The following is a 27,164-nucleotide window of genomic DNA, read 5'->3' as shown; positions in this document are numbered from 1 at the left end:
AATAACTAGTAAACATATGCCAGAGAGGTTCAGAGGAGCTACATGATAATTTGTGATAGCAGTTAAAAATAAGCTCTTTTTTTCTTTGAGATTAAACATGCAAAGCAACTTTATTTAGGGAGCCATGTGCTGCCCCCACCTCTCTTCCCCTGTGTCCTGGCCCACCCGTCCTCCCTGTTCTGTTTGGGCACTGGAGGCTGTCAGTCGGGGTTTATGTCCAGTTCACTGGAGCTGAAAGAAGTCAGTTTCGTGTCTTGTTATGGAACAAGTCGTCCTGCCTCTCAGGAGTGACGGTCTGGGGGACCGGGGTGAGCAGGGTAAGCGGGGAGCGGGACCATCCCCTGGAGACGACCAGCAGTGAGGAAGTCAATGCGGCTTTTGTGTCACTCCTGACGGGTTCGTGTTTGGTAATTACACTCCCCCATCCCTCTATGTGAGCACAAACTGGACTTTTCCACAAGATATCCTAATCTAAATGGCTCGCATGTGCACAACTCACCTTCCACAAGCATGAACTTCTTACAGAGTCTCAATGATGAATGACTGATAAAAAAAAGCTGAAAATATATTTCATAAAAAGAGCCGAAGTTTTTGTATAGTTACACCTGGTACATTTTTAATACAGCCCCAAAACAACCTTTATCAGTTTCCTCAACCGTGTGTATTTTGTGAGCTACATCAAAGTAGGATGTATTATTTTGGCTTTAATAAATTGATGGAAGTCAACATATCAGCTTTGTTTCCATCCTGCATACATTCCACAACTTAAAGAATTAGAAAAAGTTAAGAACGGCTTAAATTAATCATTTTGAAATCTTTATTTTTTTTTCAAAGATTAAGAGCCAGATCTAGGCTTACAGAAATTTAATAGTTGATACAACAGCAAATCTCTCAGGGTCTGTGATGCTGTGGGCTTGGAGGAGAAGCGAGCCCAAAGCATCACAGATCATCCACCTTACTTACCAGAGAGGAAAGGGTGCTTTCCTGAACAGTCATCCAGTCTGGATGTTTTTTCCCAGTCTTAGTCTCATCTAGTGACAAAGCAGAATTCAGTCGAACTCCCAGTACAGTAGCAGACTCCATGTTTATCTGTCCTGTTTGTTAACGACCAAAATGACAACAAGACTAAGGTTGCCCTGGCTGAATGGCGGTTTGATATGAGGAAAAAGAAGGAAAAGCTTACAGCACATGATGAAACCAAACAAACTGAGAGATTTAGATACTTGGGAGTGTAATTACTTTCCAGTCCAGTCCAGTCATGTCCAGTCCAGAGGGAACCAGGAGAAGCAAAGACATGGAAACAAGAAACTAGTATAAACCAGCAGCAGGGTGTGACTTTATTAATCAAGAGTCAAACTGAAAGGTGACAAAGAAATTTAGAAACAAGAGTAACTGCCATATTTTGGTTTCACGTTGGACCCAAATGCAGAGACAGAAGGTGAAAAGATTATTCTTTAATAATGAAAATTAGAAAGATTCCCTAAGAGAAAAGGACAAAAGGCGACGAGACAAGAGACAATATTTATCTTGAATTACATTGGCCATCACATCCGATTGTCTGCAATATGTGCTGAATATGCTCAAATGCACTGACTGCAACTGGAAAAAAATCAGGTTCTAATCTGACACTTTTTAGTGCTTTAGTACCATCCAATTTTGTTTTAGCCGATGGTAATCATTTACTTACTTGACCTGGTTTGTTCTAAAACCTTATTATCAATTTTTTGGCATTACCATATTTCCACTTTCTTGATGTGATATTGAGGGTGATGTTGGTTGAAGGACCAAAATACAGGCACACAAGAAGCGGCAGGCGGACAATTAGTTAAATACAAGGTTCTTCAATACAAGAGCAACCAAAGTAAAATAGACTGAACAAGGACATGCTTAACAAAAGGGTTTTAAAATGCACCTAAGCCAAAAAACTATGTGCAATAGTAAAAATACAACAAATGCTATTTTGAAAATTCTGTCATTCTGAACATTTTTGGATTGAGAGTTTAAATGGTCATTCTTTCTCTAAATCTGTTTCTGCTTTAGAAGGAAATAATCATTTGTAGGCATTTTACTAATATAATAACTATATTTTTAATATTACCTCATATAAAGGAATCTTTTTACATCAATTGGCTATTTTTCTCTATGTTTGCCATTAATTTCTTCATAAACTGTGTTCCTACACCCATCATGCTAAGCTGTATTAAAAACATTTGAGCCGAATACCTTAAAATGGAATAACGTTTCCTATTCTGGCTGGATATTAAACTAAAGAGCATCTGTTAGTCTCCTTCAATTAGAACTCCTCCATTTGAGCCCAACTCAGCTCGGCTCCTTTCAAACAGGCACAGAATAGGCCTGCCTTGATCTGTGTCAATTGCCATCCCGGGGCTCAGGGGCACTTCGGCGGGCCAGTGTAGCGGGCGAAGTCAGGGCTAATCCCTGGAAAAGAGGAGAATCACGGGAGAGGAGAAAACAACAATAACTAAGTCAAGCGTATAAAATGAAAGAGAAATCTCTATTATCACTCGCCGCGATTCCCAGCAAAGTGGTGAAAATCGGGGTTAGTTTGAGATGCGAGTCAGACGCAGAAGGGAAGAATATGGGGGTCCCCGTGGGTTGGGAGACTCACAGGACGAAAAGGGCAATATTCTGGAGAAAAAGGGGAAGAAGAAAGCCTCTCTCCCATCCCGACATAACCATTAAATGCAGTCTGACTTTATGCTGTATAGAGAAGGAGGAACTAGAAAGGAGGCACAGTTCTCCGATGAATGAATGAGGTTTTTGGCGGATTAGGGACGGCCCAAAGGATGAAGAATAACTTCTGCATAACTTTAGAGCTATTTCTTTCTCTCCCCATGCAAGAGCCAAGTTTAAAACCGGTGGAGTTAACCCTTCTGTTCTTACCTAAGTTCAAGAGGTCGTATCAAAATCAATGGTCTAAACTGCAAGTTAAACATGCATTTGTGGTTAAGAAAGGCCATTGTCTGTTTTACTTGCAAAAGCAAAATTTTATCCAATGTCACAATGTATGTCATTCAGATTTTCTCTTATTTAATTTATCCTCACAGATCCACATTTCCCCATTAATGGAAGAAGATATGCATTAGTTTTAACACCATTTTAGACATTTTAAAAGTTACTCTTCAAGTTATTCCACTTGAATAACTTGAATAAAACAGATTTGGTTTGAGCTGCATCAGTAATGTTTGCAGTTTTTCCATAGCATTAACATCTTTTTTAAGGCAGAGAGTTTATGAGGTCAATTAGACTGTGTGATTGACTAATTAGTAAATATGAACTGATGGCATAATTGATATTTTTAGATGTTTCTACTCTGTCTGTTGGAAAGAACATAATAATCTTCCATTGTCAATTGTTTGAAGATGACCACTTTTCAGTTAGATGCTAAATCATTGCTCACGTTGCACAAATGTGTAAAAAGCCTCAAAAATTAGTCATTCATTACAATAGCTAATAATAAAGATAACTTTTTACAAAGACAGACCCTTTAATTTGAGTTGTACATTTATTCAGTGTGACAACAAATCACACATTTATTTGTATCTCTGCTGTCAGTGATTGCTAAACCCGAATCATCTCCTTTAACATTTCACTGGGTTGGAGCATCTTTGACCCATCATCTTCACCCAATCTCTAGATCGCCTAGAGTCCACAGGTTTATTTCAAAGGGTTTACACCATGAAACTAAGATTACTTCCTGTTCTCAGCTTCTTCCCTGCACAATATCATTTTATAATACATGACTATTGTGCTCTAAATCATCAGGGTCTTCTGATGTCTTGTTCCTGAAGAGCCCTGCTCTAAATCATCAGGGTCTTCTGATGTCTTGTTCCTGAAGAGCCCTCATCATCACATCCTCTATTTTATGGACCCAATTAGTGATGTAGTGATTTTTGTCCTCTGGATCTTTCTGTCTATTAGATGCTAATGAAGGCATTCCTTGGTCATTTCTTTAAGACATCCAGCTTGGGGATCTGCTGATTATTAGGAAAGACACGGAAAACGAAGGTAAAAATCAACATATTTATTTGATATACAAACAACTATCACTACTGCTGATACTGAGGTTAAGCCAGAAAAAGTTACAAATATTTATGAAACTGTGCAAAAAAAAAAACAAACAAACAAAAAAAAAAACAACCTAAAAACAGTAAGATCATTTAAAGTTCACGCTGCAATCATTTCTTTTTTTATCTGCCACGCTGGAAAAATAATAAAGGAGTGAGGGCCATCACATTACAATTATAGTGAACTCTGGTCAAGAAAAGAAGAGTTAATGAGCTGCCGGTGCCATGTGCAGCAAGAGCAGCATCAGGGGCCAGAATTATCAGAGGAGGCATCAGAGTGGGCCGTGAACGCAGCGCCGCATTCTCTCCCCGCTTATTTTCATTAGGCGCTGATGACTGCGGAATTGATGCGGCCTCAAGTTATCAAGAGCTGCTAATTTCGCATTAACGACCATTGACTGCGGTCGCTTGATTTCGACAGGGTTTTTGACAATTATCTCAATCAGGATTGGAGCCCAGATCGTTTATACCTTGACTCCGTGATTATTTGCTGCGCGTCGTGAAAATGCGTGGTGTCAAGAACCCACAAATAATGAGGAGTGCAAGAGGAAGGGCTATCTCTCTCCAACGGGCACAATAACACTTCCCCCTCACTGAAAATGAAGTGACCAACACCACGTAAACATATAGATAGATAGATAGATAGATAGATAGATAGATAGATAGATAGATAGATAGATAGATAGATAGATAGATAGATAGATAGATAGATAGATAGATAGATAGATAGATAGATAGATAGATAGATAGATGGATGGATGGATGGATGGATGGATGGATAGATGGATGGATGGACGGATGGATGGATGGATGGATGGATGGATGGATGGATGGATGGATGGATGGATGGATGGATGGATGGATGGACGGACGGACGGACAGTTCAGGATGATTTGCAGTGTTAGCTATACATCAATTCTTTTACATGTAGGCTACAGTAAAAAGCTCATTTGTGCAGCTTGCTCAGTGTCCTCCACATGATTTGCTTTTTATTGCTTTTTATTTACTGTCCTAAATCTGTTTAAAACGTTATTGCTGACATACTATGTGTGTTGTACACAGGTAACATGTTTAGTTTTGATCCCCCAATTAAACTTTGTATTCGTATCACATGAAAACGGTGCGCCTCAAATGAGTCAGAGCTGCTCCCCAACAGTCAACAGTCTCTCCGAAGTCTTCCTGAACTTCTCATCAGACCAGATACAAAATAAACATAAGTGTCTCTTCTGTGTTTTAATTTTAAGCTCTCAGCTGTCTATTCAGTCACAAATTTGGTGATGTCACTATGAAATTTTCCCTGTCATGTAGGCTATGGAAGAATATATATATATACATATATATATATATACATATATATATATATACATATATATATATACATATATATATATATATACATATATATATATACATATATATACATATATATATATATATATATATATATATATATATATATATATATATATATATATATATATATATATATATATATATACATATATATATATAGCCTATATATAAAATGCAAAATTAAATGAGAATCTAGTTTATCTTCACACGATGAGAAAATTAAGCTTTAGCTACAGCAGCGAACTGTGGTAGAAAATATAAAAACGGAAAAATAAGAATTACAAGCTGTACAAAACTGGCAATTTTACAATATGAGAAAAATAATACTGTATACAATTAATAAAATGTGCATGTGTGTAAAAAAACAAACTAGGTATTAAAACTATTTCTGCTAAAACCACCAGGTAATTTGAAATGTTATTAAATGAGATTATGTATTGTCTTTATTTCGGATTTTATTTAAATTATCTCATATTTAATGGGTTTAATTAACTTCTCATGTATTTACTGAATTGTTGCAGTTTTGGCTAACTAAACTCAAACTGTTATCCGGTGTATAATTCAAGTACTTTGACCCGGGGCTTTCTCGCGAGACCTCACATCACAAGTCACATGACCGTGGTGGCTGAAAACGAGGAAGTCATGAGTTGTTTGGAGTGACGGCCCAAAACAAAACTGTTTTTCAGCCATGTCGCTGTACAGATATGCGCTGGGTCTTCAACTTATTATTCTAAATATTTTTTCTCTCGGACGTATTGATGCCGTTAACGTCAGCGCTTCGGATTCAGCTGCAAGCCCGCTACAAGCTCCCAGTTATCACAGCCACGGCTCCTCTGCTGTGGTCAGCTCGCCTGTTTACAAGCCTGCTGTGGACTCTTCGTACTCCATCAGTCTGCTGTCCTCCTTCCCTGAGGACCTGGAGATCAGCGAGTACTGCACAGAGCTGCTGCGGCTGTTCGGTCAGCGGTATGTAGCTTATGTAAACTGCCTGGTTCCTGCTGCTCGACCCGTCAGAGTGTGCCAGAACTGCTCCCCAGGGTTTAACAGCGTCTCCGAAGTCTTCCTGAACATCTCATCAGACCAGGTATAAAATAAAACACAAATGTCTCTTCTGTGATTTAATTTTAAGCTCTCAGCTGGATTTGCTCATGCGCTGTGGACTCAGTCACGAGTTTAGTAATGTGACTGTGAAATTTGAGGAAGCTCCCTTTTCCCTGTCATGTAATTGTATTGCGTCGGTAATAAAAATGTACTAGAACGCTCAAATAAATATATATTTGCACGTATACTTAAACTGAATGCTTGTCTCTTCAGTTGGGTCCTGGTAATGTGAGCTGTAGGGACAGCATTCTGCGCAGTGACCGACTGATGCTCGTCTTCCTTCTGTACGGAAGCCTGGACACCATTTGGGAAAAATCGAATTGTAAACGTAAGTTCTGAATCAATAGATTTTTAGGATTATTTGTTTTATTTTATAGGGAGCGTGCAGGTCTTTTAACTGCACACCCCTTATAAACATGTGACCCAGATTGTAATGACTGGAATTTCCAACTGTCCTCATTCATGTGCTGGGATAAAATTCAGTGAATATAAGTGGATCAGATATGGTAGATTTATTACAAATTTTTATGTCGGCAGAAGAATGCCCGGCATTGTTTCAGGGTGCACATTTACTGTTGCTACAACTGCAACTGATAGACATGCATGATTGTTTAGTGGAGGAAAAATTATAAAGATTTTCTTCATTGAATAAATAAAAAATACGAAAGTGTGGCAAGCATTCATAGTTATTACAGCTGGGTCAACACTAAGTAGAACCAGCTTTATGTCATAAAATTCAGAAAACCTTCTTCCAAAATACATTGAAGTTTGTGATTGTAACATGAAAAATGTCACAGAAGTGTGAATTCCCAATCTAGACTGTTGATTTAAATTTCAGTAACATTAGTTCCCCTCCTCATTATAGTGTGACCAGATGTAAAGTACGTGAGAAAGGTAACAAGAATATAATGTCGGTAATGCAATAAAACTTCTCCTGAAAATGCAAAGAAAACAAATCACACTGCTTTTACATTCATGAGATTAAAAAGCTAGAAATTCTGCTCCTAATGCCAGAGAAGTTATATTTAGAGATTTAGTAGTAGAAATAAAACAGAAATGCTTCCAAAAAGAAAACAAACACAAAACAAATTAGGTTTAGAAAGCTTTATTCTCCTAATAGTGTCTCAACATTAACCTCATTTATGATATTAACTTTGAGTGTACTCATTTGTTTGCTTCAATACAACATTAAACCCCCCAAAATTTTGTGTATAGAAATACACAAAAACTAACACATCTGTTGTATTTCGAAATATTTGTCAGTGTCTCATTATGAATTAATTGTGTCATCATCCCACTTTTCATTATCATTTGAGAACCTTATGAGACATGTTATAAAATGCCTCCACATGCTATAATGCAACTTTCAGCTGTTTAGATAATTTTTATTTAATATTTTCTAAATACTGTTTTACAGAATGCGTCACAACGGATTTAAAAGGCCCAAACAATGACACACTTTACTACCTGACTCTTTTCAATCAAACCATCACCTGTTTTGAGAAGTATAAAGAGGTATGACATGATCTGGTTGTCTCTTGTCATTTTTTCTCTTGCATATATTTTGCTCCATAAATAGACTCTGGTGACTTTTTTTCTACACTCTTCCATACAGGGTAACCATACAGAACTGTGCAAAAACTGTAAAAATATTTATAAGGGACTGAATGACTTGTACAGTGGAATGGAGAAGAATAACACCCTGTGTATTGACTTGGAGGATTCGGTATGTATTTATACATGATGTGGGGAAAAAGTCTTTATTATGAAGTGGAAAAACTGCACCTCCTACAGGAAGATGTCTTAACATGTAGTTTTCTTTCGTCTTTTACTTTCTGAACTATTTACTGTTGGTCAGGTGTGAGGAAAAATAAAAGAACTAAACTGATTTGCACTTAATAAAATAAGGAGTATCACACCAAAAAAAAAATTACGTTCCACTTAAGATTAGGAACAAGTAGCACTTCCGGCTGTTAGAAAGCTACATTAGCAGCAGAAGGTAGACGTTCATCTAAAGGGAAGGTTTGATCAGGTTGAGTCAATGCTGTTCTAGTACTGATGAGGTTTGCTGTGACTGAACCCGTTGACTCGTTTCAGATGAATATGACCCGCAAGCTCTGGAGCAAGAACTTCGCTTGCTCCTTCCCTCGCGAGGAGACTATTCCTGTCATTGCTGTGTCCAGTTTTATGCTTTTCCTGCCCATCATCTTCTACTTGAGCAGCTTCCTTCACTCGGAACAAAAGAAACGCAAGCTCATACACCGTGAGTAACCAGCTTAATTCAGCCATTGTCACACGCAGGGAGATTTTTTGACTGGGTTTTTTTTTTTTTTTTTTTGAGGGATTTGGGGTCTTTGTGGTTGAGGTTTGGGAGGGGTGGATTGACTGTGATATTGTTGTGGATTTGATTACAGATTATTGAAGAGTTTTAGTTTTTATGTGTGTGTAGATGGTTCTTGCATTGATTACTGTTATATTTTGGTTAAAAATTTATATCTGTGCTTTCCTAATTCCAACAGGTAAGCATAACACACCAGTACATATAAAGACGATGAAATATAATAAAAATAAAATTAAATACCTGAAGGTAACACTTTTTCTCCTGAGTAGAAGTAACAGGAGTTACCCAAGTTCAGAACCAAGTGGAACACTATAAAAACACTGTTGTATATGGAGAAGACAAAATTTCAAATAAAGTGGAATATATAGGTTATTTATTTCTACAAGTAGACTGTAAGTAGTTTTTGTCAGTCCAATATGTGAGAGTTGATTATTGGTGGTATCAGATGAGACAGAAAGAGCTCACTGAATCAGCATGGAGACAACAAACTCCTAAATTAAAAGACTTCATTCCTAAAAGAGGAAATGAGGTGAATTTAACCTAACAGCATCACTGTAGGTTCTTTCTGACGTGGTGAAAATGCTCACATTAAAGATGAGCTTTTGCTTTGGTCAGTAATTGCACTGTATGCAGATCTAGCCCAGTAAAGCATCAATGTTATAAAACTACATATTTTATTGAGCTTCAGATTCTGTCCTGTTTTGTTTCCCAACTTAATTTTTGATTATCTTCTGCTTTTATTAATAATAATAATAATTTTGTATCTGTTTTTGTCTTTTTACAGCGAGGCGAGCAAAGTCACACAACAGCATGATGAACATTCAGGACAAACAAAGCTGAAATAAACTTTTTTTGGACTTTGAGAACTTGTGTTGTTATCCTTCACAATTCCTGAGATGTTTTTTTGGCTTCCATAAAGATGAGACTAAAGAGCTAATTTTTATCTTTTTTTGTTCTTCTTAACCAGTAAGAGCATTCACAAGACTGGGATGGATCAAGATATAATTAGAAAGAATAGAAATGCACTCGGCTGTAAAATGTCCCAAAAGGTTTGTGTTCATTAAATGTTTAATTTGAAACATCCTATTGGGGGCTTTTATCCAAATTCATCATCCAGGAGGTAATTTTGTATTATTTACAAAAGCATATAAATGATTACATTTGGTATCTGTAATGCAGAACTTTACAGTTTAATTACAGAAATTAGTTAATATAAATCTGAGTTAATCATGAATAATTTAAATATAATTTTTTTTTTTAAATGTGCAACAAGTCTGCTTAGTTACAAATTACACAATTAATACCTTTAATGCAGGTTTTGTGTTAAAATCACTTTAACTTCTAACATTGCAAACTAATCAGATGGTTAATAACATATCTGCACAATATCCTTTTAATCCTTGTTTTGCAATTTCTTCCTTTTTAAGTTGTTAACAATCTTTGGGTTGTTAAGTGCATCCTGCTATCACTATAGAAAGTGAGTGGCCTGAATATCGTGTGTGTGTGTGTATAGCTGTATGTGCTCTATTTATGGATGGAGAAATGGGTTTTCTGTCTCTAATGTATGTCCAGAAGAGAGCTGCAAAAAGGAAGCACTTGATGTCCATTAGTGGTGACATGTAACTGCTGTAAGAAGGAGGGGTGAGTGCTGGGGTGCACATTGGTTGGCTGGGGAGTAAATAAAGACATTAGACACAATGTAAGAGCACTCCAAAGTACCACACTGATGTTACCTGTTTTCTAGTCAGCTTCTTTTTTTTTTTTTTTTTGTGGTTGCATAAAGCTTTTAATGTGCTCTGTTGTTTTGCACTGATATTTAATTTACTTTGTTAAGGGTTTCTGCATAAAATCACCTTTGAGATGAATGAGTATTTTGTTGATAAATATGCTCTAAAGTAATGCAAACTTTAATTTTCAAATGCAAATAAATAAATTTTGTCACAAACAAGTTTGGGGTACTTGTAGTCTAATTTTCAAACAGACTTTTATTTATTGACTGATGATCTGAACAAGATTCAAGGTTATTCAGGGTTCAGATGGATGCTAATGAAATATTAATGATATTAATGAAAACACCTGAAGCAAAACTGAGCTTGATTAGTCATGTATTTTAAAAAAAATCAAACTTTTTATTACTTTGTGGTTGTATCTGTAAACAGGTACAACCACCTTGTTCCCCTGTGACTTGCAACAAATCCTCCACTTCCCCCCTTCCTCCCTCATCATTTGCAGCTAATCTAAACGTGGGCTAAAGATACTTTGGCCAAATAATCGCAACAAAACACCGCTTAAACTCCTTTGGCTTCTTGGTCTTCTGGAGTGCAGCCATCATCGGCTTACTCAGCATTACCAACATACCTGGTCGCATGATCCTGCTGTTGCGGCCAAACGGAGAGCCTGGAAACCACAAGCTTTCCCTCATTTGGGCTCCAGGACAGAAGTGCGTTGAGCAGCTCACTTGCGCTCAAGAATGACAGCTTTGATTCCTGTTAAGCCTCGTTGCTTCCCGGAGGCACACCGGCTTTGTGAGCAGGGGTGAAAGTCAAGAAAAACTCAGAAGCTGACACGTGATTGAGGGGAGCAGTGGAAAAGCTGGTGGTTTTGGAAAAGCGGCCGTTCAGTTGTGGAGGAAGTATTTAGATCCTTTACATTTTAATTGAAGGGGGAAAGTAGCTATAATCCGCCAGTATGTATGCAGAAAGTATGCACACACAACTGGAATTGAAGGCTTTACAAAGTGAGACAATACTTGTTCTTATTGCACTTGAGGCTTATCAAGATGAGTTTTGTCTCAGTCATAGTGTGCACTATGTTCTGACTTTTCCAGCGGAAGCACACAGTTTTATGTTACTACGGTTCAGTTTGTAATGTTACTTGCATAGTATGTACATAAATCCCCACTTATATTTGACTTTCTGTAGAAGTTAAGGACCCCTTTATCAGCCACCTTTTTGGTTTCTTCTAACAAGGCCTCAGCTTTTTAGTAAAATGCACATCTTTTTCACATAGTTGGGGTTTTGGGAATGCCTTTCAAACAGTTGGTGGTGCCTGTTTTGTTGTATATTTGGGAACATTGCCTTGAAATCAATCATCTAACTGCTTGAGGTGAATTTGATGTGATGATAAGACATGATAGGTGTCTTTAGTTTTTAGTCCTTCAGGTATACTTCTTGTAGCCAAATAGCTAAATTTTTGTCTCGTCTGAGAACAAGTCTGCTGAAGAAGGCTTTTGGCTTGTCCATTTGGGCAAATAGCTGGACGTTTCTGTCAAGCTTGAGGGTGTAAGTTTTGTATCTTTCATCAGACTCATTTCTATCCATGCTGATGTAAAACTTGCCTCACTTTGGACAGCAACACTGGTGTTCTAGCAGTTTCCAGTTAATGTCAGGCTGTGGTTCCTGAACATCCTTAGCGGTTTACATTCCTCTGAAGAAGATCGTTCTTTCTCCAGAGCTTCGTAAAGTGTTGCCTCATCAATTATTTTTGTTAAAAATAATTATTTCTTAATGTGCTTTTATTCCCTCATTGGATTTATTCAAATTAGTTTGATTTTTCTAAAATGTGTCCAAATGCAGTAAAAGATGCATTTATTGTAAGACCTTTTACACATTTATCAAATTTATCTTTGGAGAACGAGTAGTTGGTAATAAAGCCAGTAAAACAGTCCAATTCCTCCTAAACCTGTTAAGAAAATGTTAGAATATTTTTGTTCATTTTGTACATCTAAAGACAACAAGGGCACTTTTAGTTTTACTCTTATTGTCAAGCCTATTCTTTCAAAAGTGACTGTTGTAACAAGTTTCATTCCTTGCGATAGTGTTAACATCACACATATTATTGTACAAATATTTGAGTTATAAAATACAATGACTTGGAAAAATGTCTGTAGGTAAGAAGTCCTATTTGCAGTTCTTCATAATCTTGTCTATAGGACAGAAAATAAAATAAGGTCAGGGTAGAGCAAAACTAACGTTTTGGCCTACATGCAAAATGTTACTTGTGGTGGCAAACTGAAATAATCCTGGATGCAGCAGCCTCGTTGTGGGAACATCAGGCTGTTTGGAGGATTTTCTACTTTGGGAATAGAAATGCTGGTCAACGTTGATGGGAAAATGGATGGAGCTAAATGTAAAAATGTTAGAGGTTGCTCAATAAAGGTAGCTTCCCCAAGTGTTAGTGGTTCTGTCAAAGTTGAGACCTGAAGACAATTGAAAATCTGTGGCAAGACTTATAAATGTATATTTACAGATGCTCTCTATCTAATCTACGCCTTTTTCAAAATTTCCTTTGTAAAAAGGTTTGAAAAACACGTATGCATTTACTTCTACTCCAGAATCTTGTTCATTTTTGTGTTAGTCTATCATGGGAAATGATTTGTGGATGTAACATGGCATTAATTAAAACATTTGCAAGGCACTTTGTAATAATTTAGAATACACAAACAGTTAAATGCTCACTCAGGCACTGAAATGCTCTTTCTGTCTAATCCATTCATTCCTTTGTCTTTAGCTCTCAGCTTAGAGAACGTGTTAACCTGGTAATTCACTCAAAGCTCTGGAGGAAACTCTGAAGTGAGGACTAACGCTGAAGTGAAGAATGTTGATGTTTAACGTGATGAGTCAAACTTAAAAGATATAAATAGCTAAAACAGGATGACTGTAATAGAGCATAAGTGGTCTCATTTGCACAGGCATCGTGCAGCAGGTGAATACATTTTAATTTCTTCAATCAGAAAGCCCCTCTCTCACTTCTAATGTTTAAAAGTTGAAGTGCTGCAGTTAGAAAATTCAGAGACAGTAGTTATGCTGAGCTCCTTTTTGCAGATAGCAGAGAACATACTTTGCTTTCCACGTTACCTTGAGACAAGGCCATATTTGAAGGAGCAGAGAGAAGCTTGCCATGCTGTCAATGATCCCAGCCTCCTGTTTTTCCTTTATTAAACCCCAATTATTAAATTCCATGTTTTGCTCTTTTCTCGGCGAGGTCACGGCCTCCTCTAGACTAAATGCCTCTGTGTTTTCTGCTGCAATCATCCTCCACTCTACCATATTCTACAAAGTACATCCAATGTTCTGAGGGAGCCAGCCCGTGTTTCATTAAGCCAATATTAAGAGTTAGTTAGGATTTTCAATGTTATGCAACCCCATCCACCAACAACACTCTAAGTTGTCAGTTAGTTAACTGGCTAAAGGTCAGGCTTAGATTACACACCTCTCAACCCCCATGCGAAGAATAAAATGCTTTGTTGAACAAGGCATAAACATTTTGCCCTGAGGAGGAATTAAACAATTGAACACACACTCCTTCAGAGCATATGCAGATTGAATAAGACGTATTATACACCTGTGAGTTGGGTCAAAGTCTGTCAAGCCCTGGCTTATGGTATTAGATAGATTATAGAATCACTCTCTAATAGCAGTCATTCAGTTTCTAATCGCAGCAGCTTGATGCATAAGCACCAAGAGTTCCAGCTAAGGGTTTGTCGGCAACAAGAGCCCCCTTTCTCAAAGGTCTTAAGACAAGTCAGCTGTTGGTGACATCACAGATGCTGGATCATATGTCAGAAACCTTTGCCTGCTGACTTGCATCCCTTGTGGCTCAGCGGCAGCCAAAACCACTTGAAGGGAGAAAGAGCGCTGAGGTTCCCTGAGGGGATAAGAGCAGGGAAAGGTGGGAGGGGGGTCACTCTTCAGGGCAAGAACATCTGACCCGAGCGGAGGTTTATTTGTGTGTGCAACCAGGCAGGCCCCATCTTGCCATCAGCTTGAGGAGACATTTATTAGTTGGAAAATGGTTGTGCATGTGAGTCTTTGGAGCTGTGTTTGTGATTATGCGGCTTGTGCAGCAACATGTGCTCCAAACACGCTGCTGTTGAAAATAAAACCCTTCACTGAGGTTGGTTTGCCATTCAAAGAACTGTAGTGCCACCTAAAGTTCAGTAGCACTGATATGCTATGAACATTTATGATGTTACTCAGATGCAAGGCATCTTTTCTAAGGCTGCAATACATAAAACTTGTAATGTATAGACCAAGAATCGTGTCTAGAGCTGTAAGGATTTAAGATGCATATGTATATAAATTATATATTATATGCCTTTTATCTGAAAATGCCTCTGTAAATAAAATTCTCTTTCTTTTAATTCCTTACATCACCTCAAAGAAAGGTTGGACTATTTAACAGTTGCACAAAATATTCATTATTTTTTATTAACGTATTTTGTTAAGTTACAGTTTTTCTTTTACACTTTCTCAATAAATAGTTAAAATTTTAAATAAAAAAATATTTTTGAACAAAATGAACCAGGAACAAGCAATAGATATAAAATAAAAAGCACCACTAGATGGCAGCACAGAGCCAGGTAAACCTCTGTCTTCATAGTCTTCTGTTTCACGTTTCAAAGCTTAAAAATGAAATGATACTTGTGCAAATGTTAGATTATATATATTTGAAACTGCATGTACAATGTGAACCTGCATAAAATGGAGAAAATCCACAATAATCTTGCAATTAATTCTGTTTTTTGTCTTCGTAATGATGGACGTTTCACTCTAGAAAATAGCAGTTCAAGTAAATAAATAAACAGCTCCAAATTAAAATGAGATGAATCGTCATAACCAATTGGTGTAAACATCTTACATGAATTGCATATCATTTAAAAAAACAAGCAAAAACTAGTCACATGATCTTCCTAGATAAGCTTGTGTCTTGATAGTGTTTCTCCCATCAGAGTATGGGAGAGTTTTTTCTGGTATGAATCCATACCAGAAAAAAAAAACAATCAGGAAATTTGATGGTTTCAAAGGCCTTCAAACTAAAGAAAATTAATTTCTTCTGCTGTAACGTCAGGTGCTACATTGAAGTTTTAAATTCTTATTTTAATGAGTTTACAATATGTTGTCCATAGAATTCAGTTTATTTCAAATTTTAAAAGAAACAAAAATATTGCACACATTTCCACACATAAATACATAAATTCATCAAAAAAACAACAAAAAACAGGCAAGTTTAGTGCAATCCATAATTGTAGTTGGTAGTACACAGATTGCAACACAAATGAGGTCAATCACAGATAAAGTTCAAAGAGGACATCACATACAATGCCATTTGAATTATAGACAGGCTGAAAATATTTCACTTCCTGTAACGCTCCAAATGCACTTGCATCATATCATGAACTTATCTTTGCATTATTTGCAACATTAAAGACAACAGGGTGGATGATTTGGTTTGCATCAAGCTGGAAAGACAAGTCATGCCAACACACATGACCTCTCCGGTCGCTGTTCACAACGATGCATGCAGATTAACACAGAAGACTCTACTAGACAAGAGAGAAAATTGAAGTATTTGTTTCTTACTCTGAAGACTTTTAAATCAGATCTGGTCAAACTATATTTGCAATTAATTTGTGTCCTTCCACGCAGTAGGTCTTATTGTGAAGCTATGCAAGTATTGCTGTTAAAATAAATATATTAGACAAATCGAGGGCTTGAACAACATGTACACAATTATACATGAAAATGATGATTAAGCATGATCAGAAAAAAAACCCCTAAAGTGTCGTCAAAATAACATGTACAGAAATAAAAATAAAAGTCAAATTATTTGACAAACACTGTTTGACCCAATCTGAACAATCTGCAGCTCAGTATATTGAATAAATATTTAACACTATATCGGAACAAAACAAGTTTTTTATTACTTCCCTGGAATATTTTAAGTCATTTTGTTCTTTGTCTCATTGAATTCAGTAGGAAAATAAAGCGTCTCTTTTTTTTCTTATTATCCTCATTTAAATGTGCAAAAACTGCAACAACTATAACAGTTAGAATTGCAACACTTTACTCTAAACCTATTTGTAGCATTTATAAACGAAAACCACTTATAAGATAAGCTGGAAAGATTTTGATGTCTACAAATATACAGTGCTGCCCCTTGAAAAGATTTTCAGCTTTTGTCACATTTAAACAACTCAAACACATCTAAAAAGCTGTTTATAATGATGATTTCATGATTAGTGAAAGAAAACCTATCTATACCAAAATTATAGGAGACAAAAGAGGTTTCTAATATTTTAGATGTTTTGGGTTGTTTTTGTCAAATGACCTCTTGGATGAATCATCAATGCTCTCTTGAAGTAATTTTGGTTCACCAGCATCAACCAAAACCTTAGAAATGTCTTTCTAACACTTTCTTGCTTTTTGCTGTCTGTAAGGTTACATCTAAAGTGACTTTATCATTCTGTCAGAATTCAGCCTGTAATTGAAATCAGCCTAAAAAGATTAATTAATCACACTTAGTTCATGTTTACACCACTATGGTGATTACTTTTTCACACAAAGCTAGGTTGGGTTAGATAGCTTTTTTTGTTCCATAAATAAAATTAGTATTTTAAAACAGCTATTTGTATTTATTCAGGTATCTTTGCATGACATCAGCCTCTATCTGATGACCTGAAACATTTCAAAACCAGAAAAAATATTTCAAAAACTTAACAGCACTGCATTTTGCTTTGTTCTATTAAATAAAATGCCCCTGTGGGTCTTATGGTTGATGAAATATAAATAGGCGGTAGAATATAAAGAACTATAAAAGTATAAAATAAAAACATCAGTTTTACTTTAAGTGTACTATGTATTTTTTGCAGCTAAATTATGAATTGTAAAGCCATTTCCTAAATCTTTATAAATTTCTTTTAAATGCTCAAACAGACGGAAGTCAAAGTGTTATCAAGAGTCCCCTTCATTTGTTCCCTTGAGGATCAGACAGTGAATGTAGCATCACTTGAAATGAATGTCCATGCAATCGTCTAGCCACTAACCTGACAGTTTTCCATGTTAATGAATAAAACACTGTGCAAATGGGTAAAGAAACATCCACTGTAAATATTGTTACAGAAGCGTAAATCGGGTTATTTTGTGGTTTCAGATTGCTGTGCAGTTCAAGGATGAAGTCCAGATGCTTATTCTAAAGCAATAGGTAGTGTTACAAAAACTAGAGTGAATTCGATGAGAAGAGTCTTTCTCCCTACCAGTAGTGGATCCAGTAGTAGCCCCACCCTCCCCATTATCCTCCCCTTTCTCCCAGCATCGCCCTAAGCTCCCAGCAGCTTCTTGACAAGGTAGCCTGGCATGCTGTAGAGGAAGAGGCCGATCATGATGAGCAGCAGTAGGGCCAGCACGATCTTGATGATCAGCCACTTGTAGCGGTTGCACACCAGGTAGCGGATGGCTTTCAGCGGGCTCATGAACCACAGGAAGGTAGTATCTGGGCGACTGGATGAAGGTTTGATGGGATGGAAGTGGGAACGTTGGAAACGACATGCAGGTGGAATCATTGGATGGGCGGGTTGGAGGAGGAAGGGGGTAAAAAAGGGATAATGAAGAACACAATGGCGCACAGGGGCAGAAATGGGAGAAAAAGCAAGCCGTATTAGTGCATTGAAAGCAAGGTTGCAGTTGTGAGTCAAACAGGTTACTCACAAATTGCTTTCATATCAATCTAATGATTCAGAGGAACAAAAGCACAAATCACAGTCAAAGCTTTACAATAATGGTTGGCAAAAATGGGAAGATGGGTGGAAGAATGCACAGATGACTGACCAACAGCTCCAACATTGTTTCTACACTCCTTTCTGGTAGCTCTATAAATACAAACTAACACACCCAAAAGAGAGTTGATTTAGTCTAAATAATTCCCTTTTTTAAGCTCACTGGTTTTCAGTAACAACTGTTTATTTGTAATTAGGCTAAAAAGTAATAATCTGCAAAATAATTCAGTTTAAAGAGTCAAATGTTTTTCAAGTTTGTGAACCTGCAGCGAACAAGGCTTTATAAGAAGCAAACATTTCATTTGCAAGTCTAAAATAAACTGAGATAAATGCAGAAATTCTATCACATAGTCTGCATGTCCCCAGTTGACATGTTAAACATTAGATTCAGGGCCGGTGGGAAAATATTCAACAACATGACAGGTTTGGAGGGGTTCCCAGGAGAAAGTATCTTCTCTCTTTAAAGAAAATGGCAACACAACTTAGGTTTGGAAAGCTGCATTTGAATGAATCCCAATACTAAGGTTAAACCAGAGGAAAGATTTTTGGCCAAAATCCATGGTACCAAACAAAAAGCAATACAAAGATTTCCCTCCAACTGTAAAGCACGGTGGTGAATGATTTGAGCGTGATTTGTTGCCACAGAACATGTAAACTTTGTATCTTTCTAATAGCAGAAATTTGGCTGAAATTTGGTCAAGAAGGCAGGAGAGTGATCCAAAGAGAAGAGTCCATTCACAACAACGTGGGAAATCATTTTAGGTTATTGATTCTTAAGGTGGTTCTAGTAGTTATTAAGTTATGGGGCTTATTTTGCTTTTCACATATGACTTTTCTATTTTGGCTTTATATTTTTAAATAACAATATTAAACCTGTAGTCTGCTTTGCTTACTTGCCATTATAATCACAATAATTTTAGAGTCAGGTGTATCAAAAACACAGAATTAATAGGGTGTACTTTCTTTTCCCATAAAAAAAAAACCTGGTAATATTTTTTATTTTGCAGAGGAGCATCCTTACAAACCAAACTTTTTTGTGACCCTGAAACACTCCACTCCTTGTCATAAACAATTTATCCAACGCTTTACTTAAAACACTTGTTCCAAATCAGTCAGGTGGCTACATATGAGATGTATAATGACACTTGTTGCCAAGAGACACTAAAACAAGACACAAGCGACAATATGAGTGTAGATTGATCTAATTCTAAGGTAGAGGGAGACAAAAGTTGGAGACAGCAGAGACCAGAGGAGAAAGTAAAGACAGCTGAATCCATCAGAGACAGTGAAGAGGGGGCAGAGGCTACCAGCGCATCAGGCCCCCAGGATCTTCTTGACAAGGTAGCCAGGGATGGAGTAGAGGAAGAGGCCCAGCATGAGCAGCAGCAGTATCAGCCCCAGAGCCTTGAGAATCAGCCAGCGGTAGTTGTGCCAGATGAAGTAACGAAGTGACTTCAGAGGGCCCAGAAACCACATTAGACTCGTATCCGGACGGCTTTTCAAAAGAAAGCAGGGGAGGAGGAAGGATAGGAGAGCCGATGAGGCAGAGAGTGGGAGTAAAGGGTGAGTTGTGTGCACAAAAAAAGAGGGGAAGGGACGAGGGGAAGGGAAGAGACAGGGACACAGTTGAAGACATGGTAGGAGGAGAAACAGTGGCCTTCTAACAGTGCAGAAAGCAGTGTTGGTAAAAAGAAAATCATCTGGAATTTGATTTATGACACACTGCTTATTGCACATCATGAATGAATGTTCAAAAAAGGAAAGCTAAAGAGACCTTTGAGTGGAGTTGCGGAAAAGGATCCACACACTTTCTAACTGGAAAAGCCAGTGTTTGTACTGTATTTGTAAAAAATTGGATTCCATTGAATTTAAAGTCTTACTTTGGTTTCTCCAGCGGGTCCGGCTCATTTCTCCCCAGTCCCACAGGACTTTTCTCTGCTTCCTCTGCAGTCACAAGGTGAAGCTCAGCCTCAACTTTACCCTGAAAACAAAACATTGTTTTCCTTTTACAAATCTGGATAATAATTTTAAAGTATTTTCCAAAATTGGCTAAGATATAGCAAAAATGACTTTTCAGAAACCCTTCTTTTGCCACAACGGTTTTTCACTTTTGTAGTTATTCTATCCTCTCTACCTTCCATTTTCCATGTTGCTTCCTATATAGCGGCTATTTGAAATATTTCTAACTATTATTTTACGAAGTCTCTATCATTTCTGAAGATGACGATGTTCTTACTGTGAGCTCCATCTCGTCGTTCTCATCACGTGCCACAAAAGGCCACCAGCCTTTGACCCTTTTCTGCTTGAAGATAGAAATGGTGGGAAGCTCTTGCTCATTTCGGATCATGTCGAGGTTGCACTGCTTGGCTGTCTTTGCACCGCGGGGGAACCTGTTCAGGTCCAGTTCAATAGCCCCTGGAAAATGGTGATATGAGCAGCAGTCAGACTCTGGTGTCACTCTCAGATAAATTAGTTTGCAGCGTCACTGTTAAAAGCCCAAAAACAGATCCATAAAACATATGGAAAGCAACAAATATTCCTGCCCCTTCAGACTGAGTAAAATCCTTGGGTGCATCTCTTGAGTAGATCCAGAGAGTTTTTGTCTAAAGATATCCCACTCCAACAGCAACACTAAAACAATGACCCAACAGCAATTCAATCTAAAAAGTCAAAGTATGACTAAAACCTGGTCTAGTAAGAGAGAATAATCATAAGTCCTTACCGAGAAAGTCATCAGCTGAAAAGTGGTCGGCATCCCAGACCTGCATTGTGAGACGAGGAGGGATCTTGTATTCAGTCTCGTCCCAGGAGAACATGGACTCTTTCTTAGAGATGACGATCTTCTCCTCAGCCACCATGTAATCGAATGGGAAGACGAAGCGCCAGTTGAAGTTGCCCTCACCAGTTAGGGAGTGGTAATGCACATCTGTGTCCTGTTTGTCTTCCTGTTGCCCTTTCAGCCATCTTTGGAAACAGTGAAACAAAAAGCAGTGAGGCAGGTCTCCAAAGCAATATGATATATAAACAGATTTTGCTGTTTGTTCATAAAGATCATGCATATAAAAACTTGCAACAGTTGGTTAGTATATCAGCTTAGTGATTGGAATAAAATTTATTGCTGTATTTAACAATTTAGGTTTGCTAAATGAATCAGTCCAATACAGAAGAAAGAAGAAAGGTAATTTTAGAAGGCTAAAATCACAGCAGGTAGTGTGGCTCCTAAAATATAAATCAGATTTAACATTTTCATCATTATGTCAAATAAAGTTAATAAAAATTTAAATTAAACAAATTGCTGAGGAAGATGTATTTAAAATATTGTTTGACAAAATTAAAGCTTCAAATATCAAAGTAGCTGTTTTCATTAACAGTTGAGTGAGACTGGCTTCATGAGTCAGGGGGGCAGAAGAAGAGCTGCTCTCTCAGTTCTCCAAAACACCAATAAGTAGATCAATTTTCTGCCATCTTTGAAGAATCTTGATGAAACAAAGTGGTTTGATTTGGTAACTGAGATGCTTATAACAGGATGGGCAGTAGGTGGAGGCGAGAAACAGCATCAGGAAATGTTATTTTGGATAAAGAGGGAGATAACCTTGCTTACATCTGAAACATCCAGGGTTCCAACACATTTTCTGTTTGAAGATTTTAGACTTTTCACAACTTCAATTTTCATGTTATTCAATTTTCTCTGCGTTAAATATTTAACTTTAACTGTAAATATTTAATTGGATTTGATTTAGCTTGTTATAGTGTGTGGGGCTTACAGAGTTATTAGTGGGCTCTATGCATTGAAGCCCCATCGTAACAGCAGAGATGCAGCATCCCATGTTTAAACATTAAACTATATAAACATGCGTCTGTTTGCAGTGATGGTTTCTCATATGGGTGACATGGTCCACCACTTAGGGTGACATTGTGTCAGGGGGTGGCATAAATGCTGCAGATTTTGCCCAAGTGTCATGACTTTCATATTTAATATTGAAATCACAAAAACTACAAATATTTGTGTCATAATCAAACAGTTATGATAAAAAATTACATTATTTTCAAGGTAGTAAACGCATAACCTTAAGAAAAATCCCATTAGAACAAATCCCGCTTTTGCTTTCCATATATTTTTTTCTTATGACAGATTTTATTTATTAAAAATGCAACCAAGAGTGGAATCTGTAAACACAAAGACTCTATTCTTCAAACTTAAATCCATACATAATGGTAATTCCACATTTGTCCATTCTGCATTGGAACCCTTAACATCACAAGATGTGCTTTTGTTATATCTACAATGACTTTGCTTAGACAGCTGCTGAAATGATTTAGAACGTGACACTGTGTGTTACGGTAAAGTCAAGGGGCAACAGATTCACAGGTGAAATCAGCTGTGGAAAAACTGGCTATTGTGAAGAGCGGCAGGAGTGAGGAGGCAGCAAAAACTACACAAACAAATTATTTCTTAATTTCAAATCCAGGCTGCAGAAATGACATCATTCGAGCATGCATACAATGACCAAGCACTTTGTTAGGGACACATGTACAAGATTGAGATAACGCTAGAAAATGTTGCTGGTTTCCTTAAATAAGAAAATGAAGAAAACTTTTAGGCACTTTGATAGCTGATGCCCCTTTGGATTGAGCAGAGCTACCGTTAAAAATTGGTGGTTTCTAACTGCATTGTGAGAAGCAGTACTGCAGGAGGAAATACTTGATTAATGGTAAATGACTAAACTGGTTGAGCCACATAATTAGATTTTTCAATCAAGACAGCAAATCTTAAAAAAACAGGATGTAAGCTAAAATAACTTACAGATAAAAGATACCTATGTTTATGAGTATCACTGTAGAGTTTACCATCTTGCAATTTCTACATAAAGAAGGACTCTTGAGGTACAGTGCAAAAGTAATACGTCAAATCTCCTTCGTATCCAACAAGATAGTTGTAATTTTTATTTTTAAGCAGAAAAAAGGCGTGTCCAGTATTAGCATGTTGCTCCAAATAAAGTGCTTGGTGAGTGTACAAGAAAGTATGCTTCCATGCAAGACATTTTTTCTTTTTCAAATCTGAAAATTCAAAACCCCCTTAAATATAGCTGCAGTAGAGGACCAAACCACTTTAGAAAAAAATTTAGAGCAGATATATCCCCACTTTCCTGGAGTGAAATTCAGGCCGGGCTGAAACATTTCACACAGCTACCCTGCAGCTTGATCTGAGTTCAGACTATCAGCCAATTGTTGTTTTGGATGCACTCTGAAAGGAAATGTAACAATATGCCACAGTAAAAAAAATACTTTTTTCTTCTTTGACTTCTGAGATTTTGCTGCAGAAGTTATGAAACTTTATGATTTTTTTTATCCTTAAACTAAAGACAACTTTTCTCAGATAGCTAAGAGCAAAGATATTATTATACTTTAATGCATGTAAATGGAAAATCTGAAGTGCTCTCTGGAGTGAGTGTGTGTCAAAGGTTGTATGTGTCTAAGAGGCTCCATGATGAACTGGTGACCTGACAATACTACAGTTGCCCACTGACACTGTAAATGATTAAGCTTGTATAAATTATGCAAGATTGAATGATCATTATTTCACTTTTATCAAGTGAAATTATAATATCAGTGATTACAGCCAAAAATTATAGTAAGACATAATCTGTACATGTCATTTGTAATCTTTAGAATTTGGGTATTGATTTAGTTTTTATTGATAATGATATTTTGCTTCCCACAAGATCCAATAGTGTATTTTAATAAAATTCAGATGCAGTAGCCTGGATATTCAGAAGAACAGAACAGTCTCTGAATTAGTTTTTATCATCTAAACGGAAAGCACACTATCATCGCCTCCTTATTTGATAAAATACAAGTTAGTCAGCTAATGGTTTCAAATTCTTTAATTGAATCTAGGAGTGTCACAGTAGGTTTAGTTTACATTAAATTACTCTCTTCTTAATGTAAAATGTCGACGTTTATCGAAGTTTGGTCCTTACTGCAGTACTTTTTCAGTAGGAATTGCTTTTTGTTGTGTTAGAAAAAGTGGTTGCAACAAGCAATTTTGCGTGCACCGTGTAGCTTTACAGCAGGCAGAGTCACAGAGAAATTAATCTAGGTATTTGGGAGCAGGGAAGCAAGGAATTTCTGCGAGCCAAGCGATGGAAAGGTGTGTTTACCCCCTGACATAGATGTCAGACATCTTCTCTCCTGTCAAGAAAGCATCGTCCTCTAGAATTACGTCATCAGTGTTCCAAATAATAACACGGAGCTCAAAACTAGACACCAGCAGAGTTTTAACCGGAGAGGAGAGAAAGGAGAACAGACAGGAGACGCACCACAAACAACAAAGACGTGACACAATCACGCACACAGAAAAAGAAAAGATGGAAACAAAACAAAAAGAAATAATGGTTAACAGTCAAAAACACATACAGCTCACACCCACGGGACGAGGCTAGGCTGCCTTGTCCCGCCGTACCTACCCCCTCACAAATATGTCACTGGACTTTTCCCCAGTGAAGTAATCATCGTCTTCCAGTATTACTTCATCAGTATTCCAAATAATCACCCTGAGCTCATATCTAGTAAGAGGAGGAGGAACACATACATTTGTAGTTGCACTTATGTTTAATGTTAAAAGTTACATACAAAAGCTGCATTTGACAAACCTGGTCAAAAAAGGAGCTCACCAGAGTTTAAGCTGGAATAAATATTATTCTGTTAAATACATTGAAAGTCCTAAATAAATTTATTTTTGACTGAATGGTCATCAGGACAATAATAAGAAGTAGAATTTATGAAAATTCAAGGTAACATTTATTTATTGTTCTCCTCAGGACCTACCTCTTTGGTTTCCGTGGTGATATATCAATTGCAGGTCCAGGAGCGGGCACATCCATTGGAAACATGTCCACCCACATCTCAAGTCGCCCCTTTTATGGAAGAGAAAAGGAATCTGTAATGACAAGAGTGGTTTTATTTACAGCTTTTGACTAATCGATTTAATCCCACCTGTTCAATTCCAGGTTTGTCCGGGTTCAGAAGAGGTCTGGTCTCCACATGTTCAGGAACGAGCTTGCAGCCGACTCTTGGGATCTCCTCCCAGTGGTTCAACACGCTCAGGGCTAAATGCTCCTCTGTTTGCTTCTTCAGACCTGCACCATCAATACAAATAGAAAAGCACAAACTGAAGCCCAAAAACGCTAAAAGTTGAAAATCGCACACAATGAATAATGTTTGAATTATAATTCTGAATATTGTAACAAGCAGTTGTAGAAGTACTTTTATTGATCTCCCAATTTTAGAAGAAAAAATCATTCTTACCATTTTCATCCTCTATTTCTGTTGGTCCAGTAAAGATTCGATTCGCGACTTTAACTTTTCCTCCCGGCCCATAATGAGGTCCATCGAGCTTCCCCTCCTTACAGAACTTAGCTAGGATCTGGCTGGGTTTCATAGGATCACGCCAAATGTTGTAACCATGCCTAAAGTCAACAGATGACAGAGATTTTACAAGCTTTAAACTAAAATTTCAACCAGATACTGCTTTTTCAGCCTGTGGGGTGGAGTTGCAGCTGGTTTTCACAAATTCAACTTGTCTAAATATTTGGCATATGGGGAAATTCCACCTATTTTGAAATAAATACAAGCAAGAGATTTAATAAATAATGTTTCTAACTTTGTGTTACTGAAACCTGTGTTGTGCTGCAGCAAAAGCACCACAGCTTGTATGTAAGCATAAATGACAATTTGAGTTTTGTTTTCAGGCCTGGTCTGTTAGCTTCTAATCTAAGATCTTCAGCTACCACAAAGCAGGATGCATTCCCAGGCTGGACAGCCTAACACTCACTATGCTAATAAATTTTACACCCATATTTCATTTCATTTGAAGAACAGAAAACTCCAGACAGCTGAAGAAATAACTCACAGAATAAAGTATAAAGTTACTCACATAGAATAGTTGGATGCAATCCCACATGTGGCTCTGAATTTGCTGTAAAACCGATTCTCCAGGTCAATCTTTGTTTCTCCAATCAGGTCGTCTGTGCCGACCAAATCCCAGTCATACACAGACACTGTCAACATCGACTCCATGGGGAAGGTGGCTTCGATGTCAAAGGATCTGAACAAGAAGAAGAAGATACACACAGATACATAAAAAAAAATGCAGACTTGGGAAAATTATTTCACCATATCTCACTTCTACCATTTGTATTCAGTAACTACAGGGAGCTTAAAGTAGCTTTTTCTCCACTCACTTGCCAAATACAGGGTTGAGTTGCTTGGAGATGTAGTTCTCTTTGTCTTTGATTTCTGATTTGCCCAGCTTAATGACGATGTATGGATCAGCCTTCCCATTGATATCAGCTGGATGAAGGTCTGTGGCCTGACAAGAAAGTAAAAGGAATATTCATTTAAAATGTCTTATGCATTCTTAAATCACTCTTGGATTGAGTCCAACATCAAGAATGTCACCCACCCTGACCACATAGACACGAACAAGAACGTGGATGGGGTCGTTATGTGGAATGCTCTGGAACATCCCCATATTGGGATCATACCCAGCTTCTCTTGTAATCTCCTGAGAAAGTGGTACTTTGTACATACATAAAGAGCCCTGGATCACAAAGAGATGGACAAATTGTTAAGAAAATTACCAGAGTCAGCAAATCACCGACATTTCCACTCAGAGAGGCAACTTTAAACATTGTATCTTGTGTGGCTCAAAGTCAATTTATGCATA

General features: G+C 37.3%; 2 protein-coding genes across 10 annotated transcripts in view; one reads left to right on the top strand and one right to left on the bottom strand.

Annotated features, from left to right (window-relative positions):
* The first annotated feature begins 6,020 nt into the window (after positions 1-6,020).
* On the top strand, positions 6,021-9,746 carry ostm1 (osteoclastogenesis associated transmembrane protein 1). Its single transcript, XM_044107389.1, has 6 exons — positions 6,021-6,525; positions 6,756-6,870; positions 7,960-8,057; positions 8,158-8,268; positions 8,640-8,805; positions 9,668-9,746. The coding sequence occupies exons 1-6, from the start codon at positions 6,130-6,132 to the stop codon at positions 9,721-9,723; spliced, it is 942 nt and encodes a 313-aa protein (XP_043963324.1). The 5' UTR covers positions 6,021-6,129; the 3' UTR covers positions 9,724-9,746.
* A 5,460-nt stretch (positions 9,747-15,206) lies between these two features.
* Positions 15,207-27,164, bottom strand: part of otofa (otoferlin a) — a 67,168-nt gene continuing 55,210 nt past the window's right edge. For 6 of the 9 annotated variants that reach the window (XM_044107384.1, XM_044107385.1, XM_044107386.1 and 3 more), the window contains 11 exons: positions 26,901-27,038; positions 26,680-26,807; positions 26,373-26,543; positions 25,745-25,905; positions 25,433-25,575; positions 25,265-25,353; positions 24,904-25,002; positions 21,159-21,400; positions 20,673-20,851; positions 20,317-20,417; positions 18,071-19,931 (listed from right to left, as the gene is read on the bottom strand). In XM_044107384.1, the coding sequence (XP_043963319.1) occupies positions 19,751-19,931; positions 20,317-20,417; positions 20,673-20,851; positions 21,159-21,400; positions 24,904-25,002; positions 25,265-25,353; positions 25,433-25,575; positions 25,745-25,905; positions 26,373-26,543; positions 26,680-26,807; positions 26,901-27,038 (1,632 nt within the window). In that variant the 3' untranslated portion in view covers positions 18,071-19,750. Of the gene's footprint in view, positions 19,932-20,316; positions 20,418-20,672; positions 20,852-21,158; positions 21,401-24,597; positions 24,697-24,903; positions 25,003-25,264; positions 25,354-25,432; positions 25,576-25,744; positions 25,906-26,372; positions 26,544-26,679; positions 26,808-26,900; positions 27,039-27,164 lie in introns of all 9 variants that reach the window. The other 3 variants (XM_044107383.1, XM_044107381.1, XM_044107380.1) reach the window with 3 other exon arrangements.

The sequence above is a fragment of the Gambusia affinis genome, linkage group LG22 (assembly GCF_019740435.1).
Source record: "Gambusia affinis linkage group LG22, SWU_Gaff_1.0, whole genome shotgun sequence".
Lineage (NCBI taxonomy): Eukaryota > Metazoa > Chordata > Actinopteri > Cyprinodontiformes > Poeciliidae > Gambusia > Gambusia affinis.
Note: the sequence above shows the minus strand (reverse complement) of the source record. Positions and strands in the feature narration are given on the sequence as shown.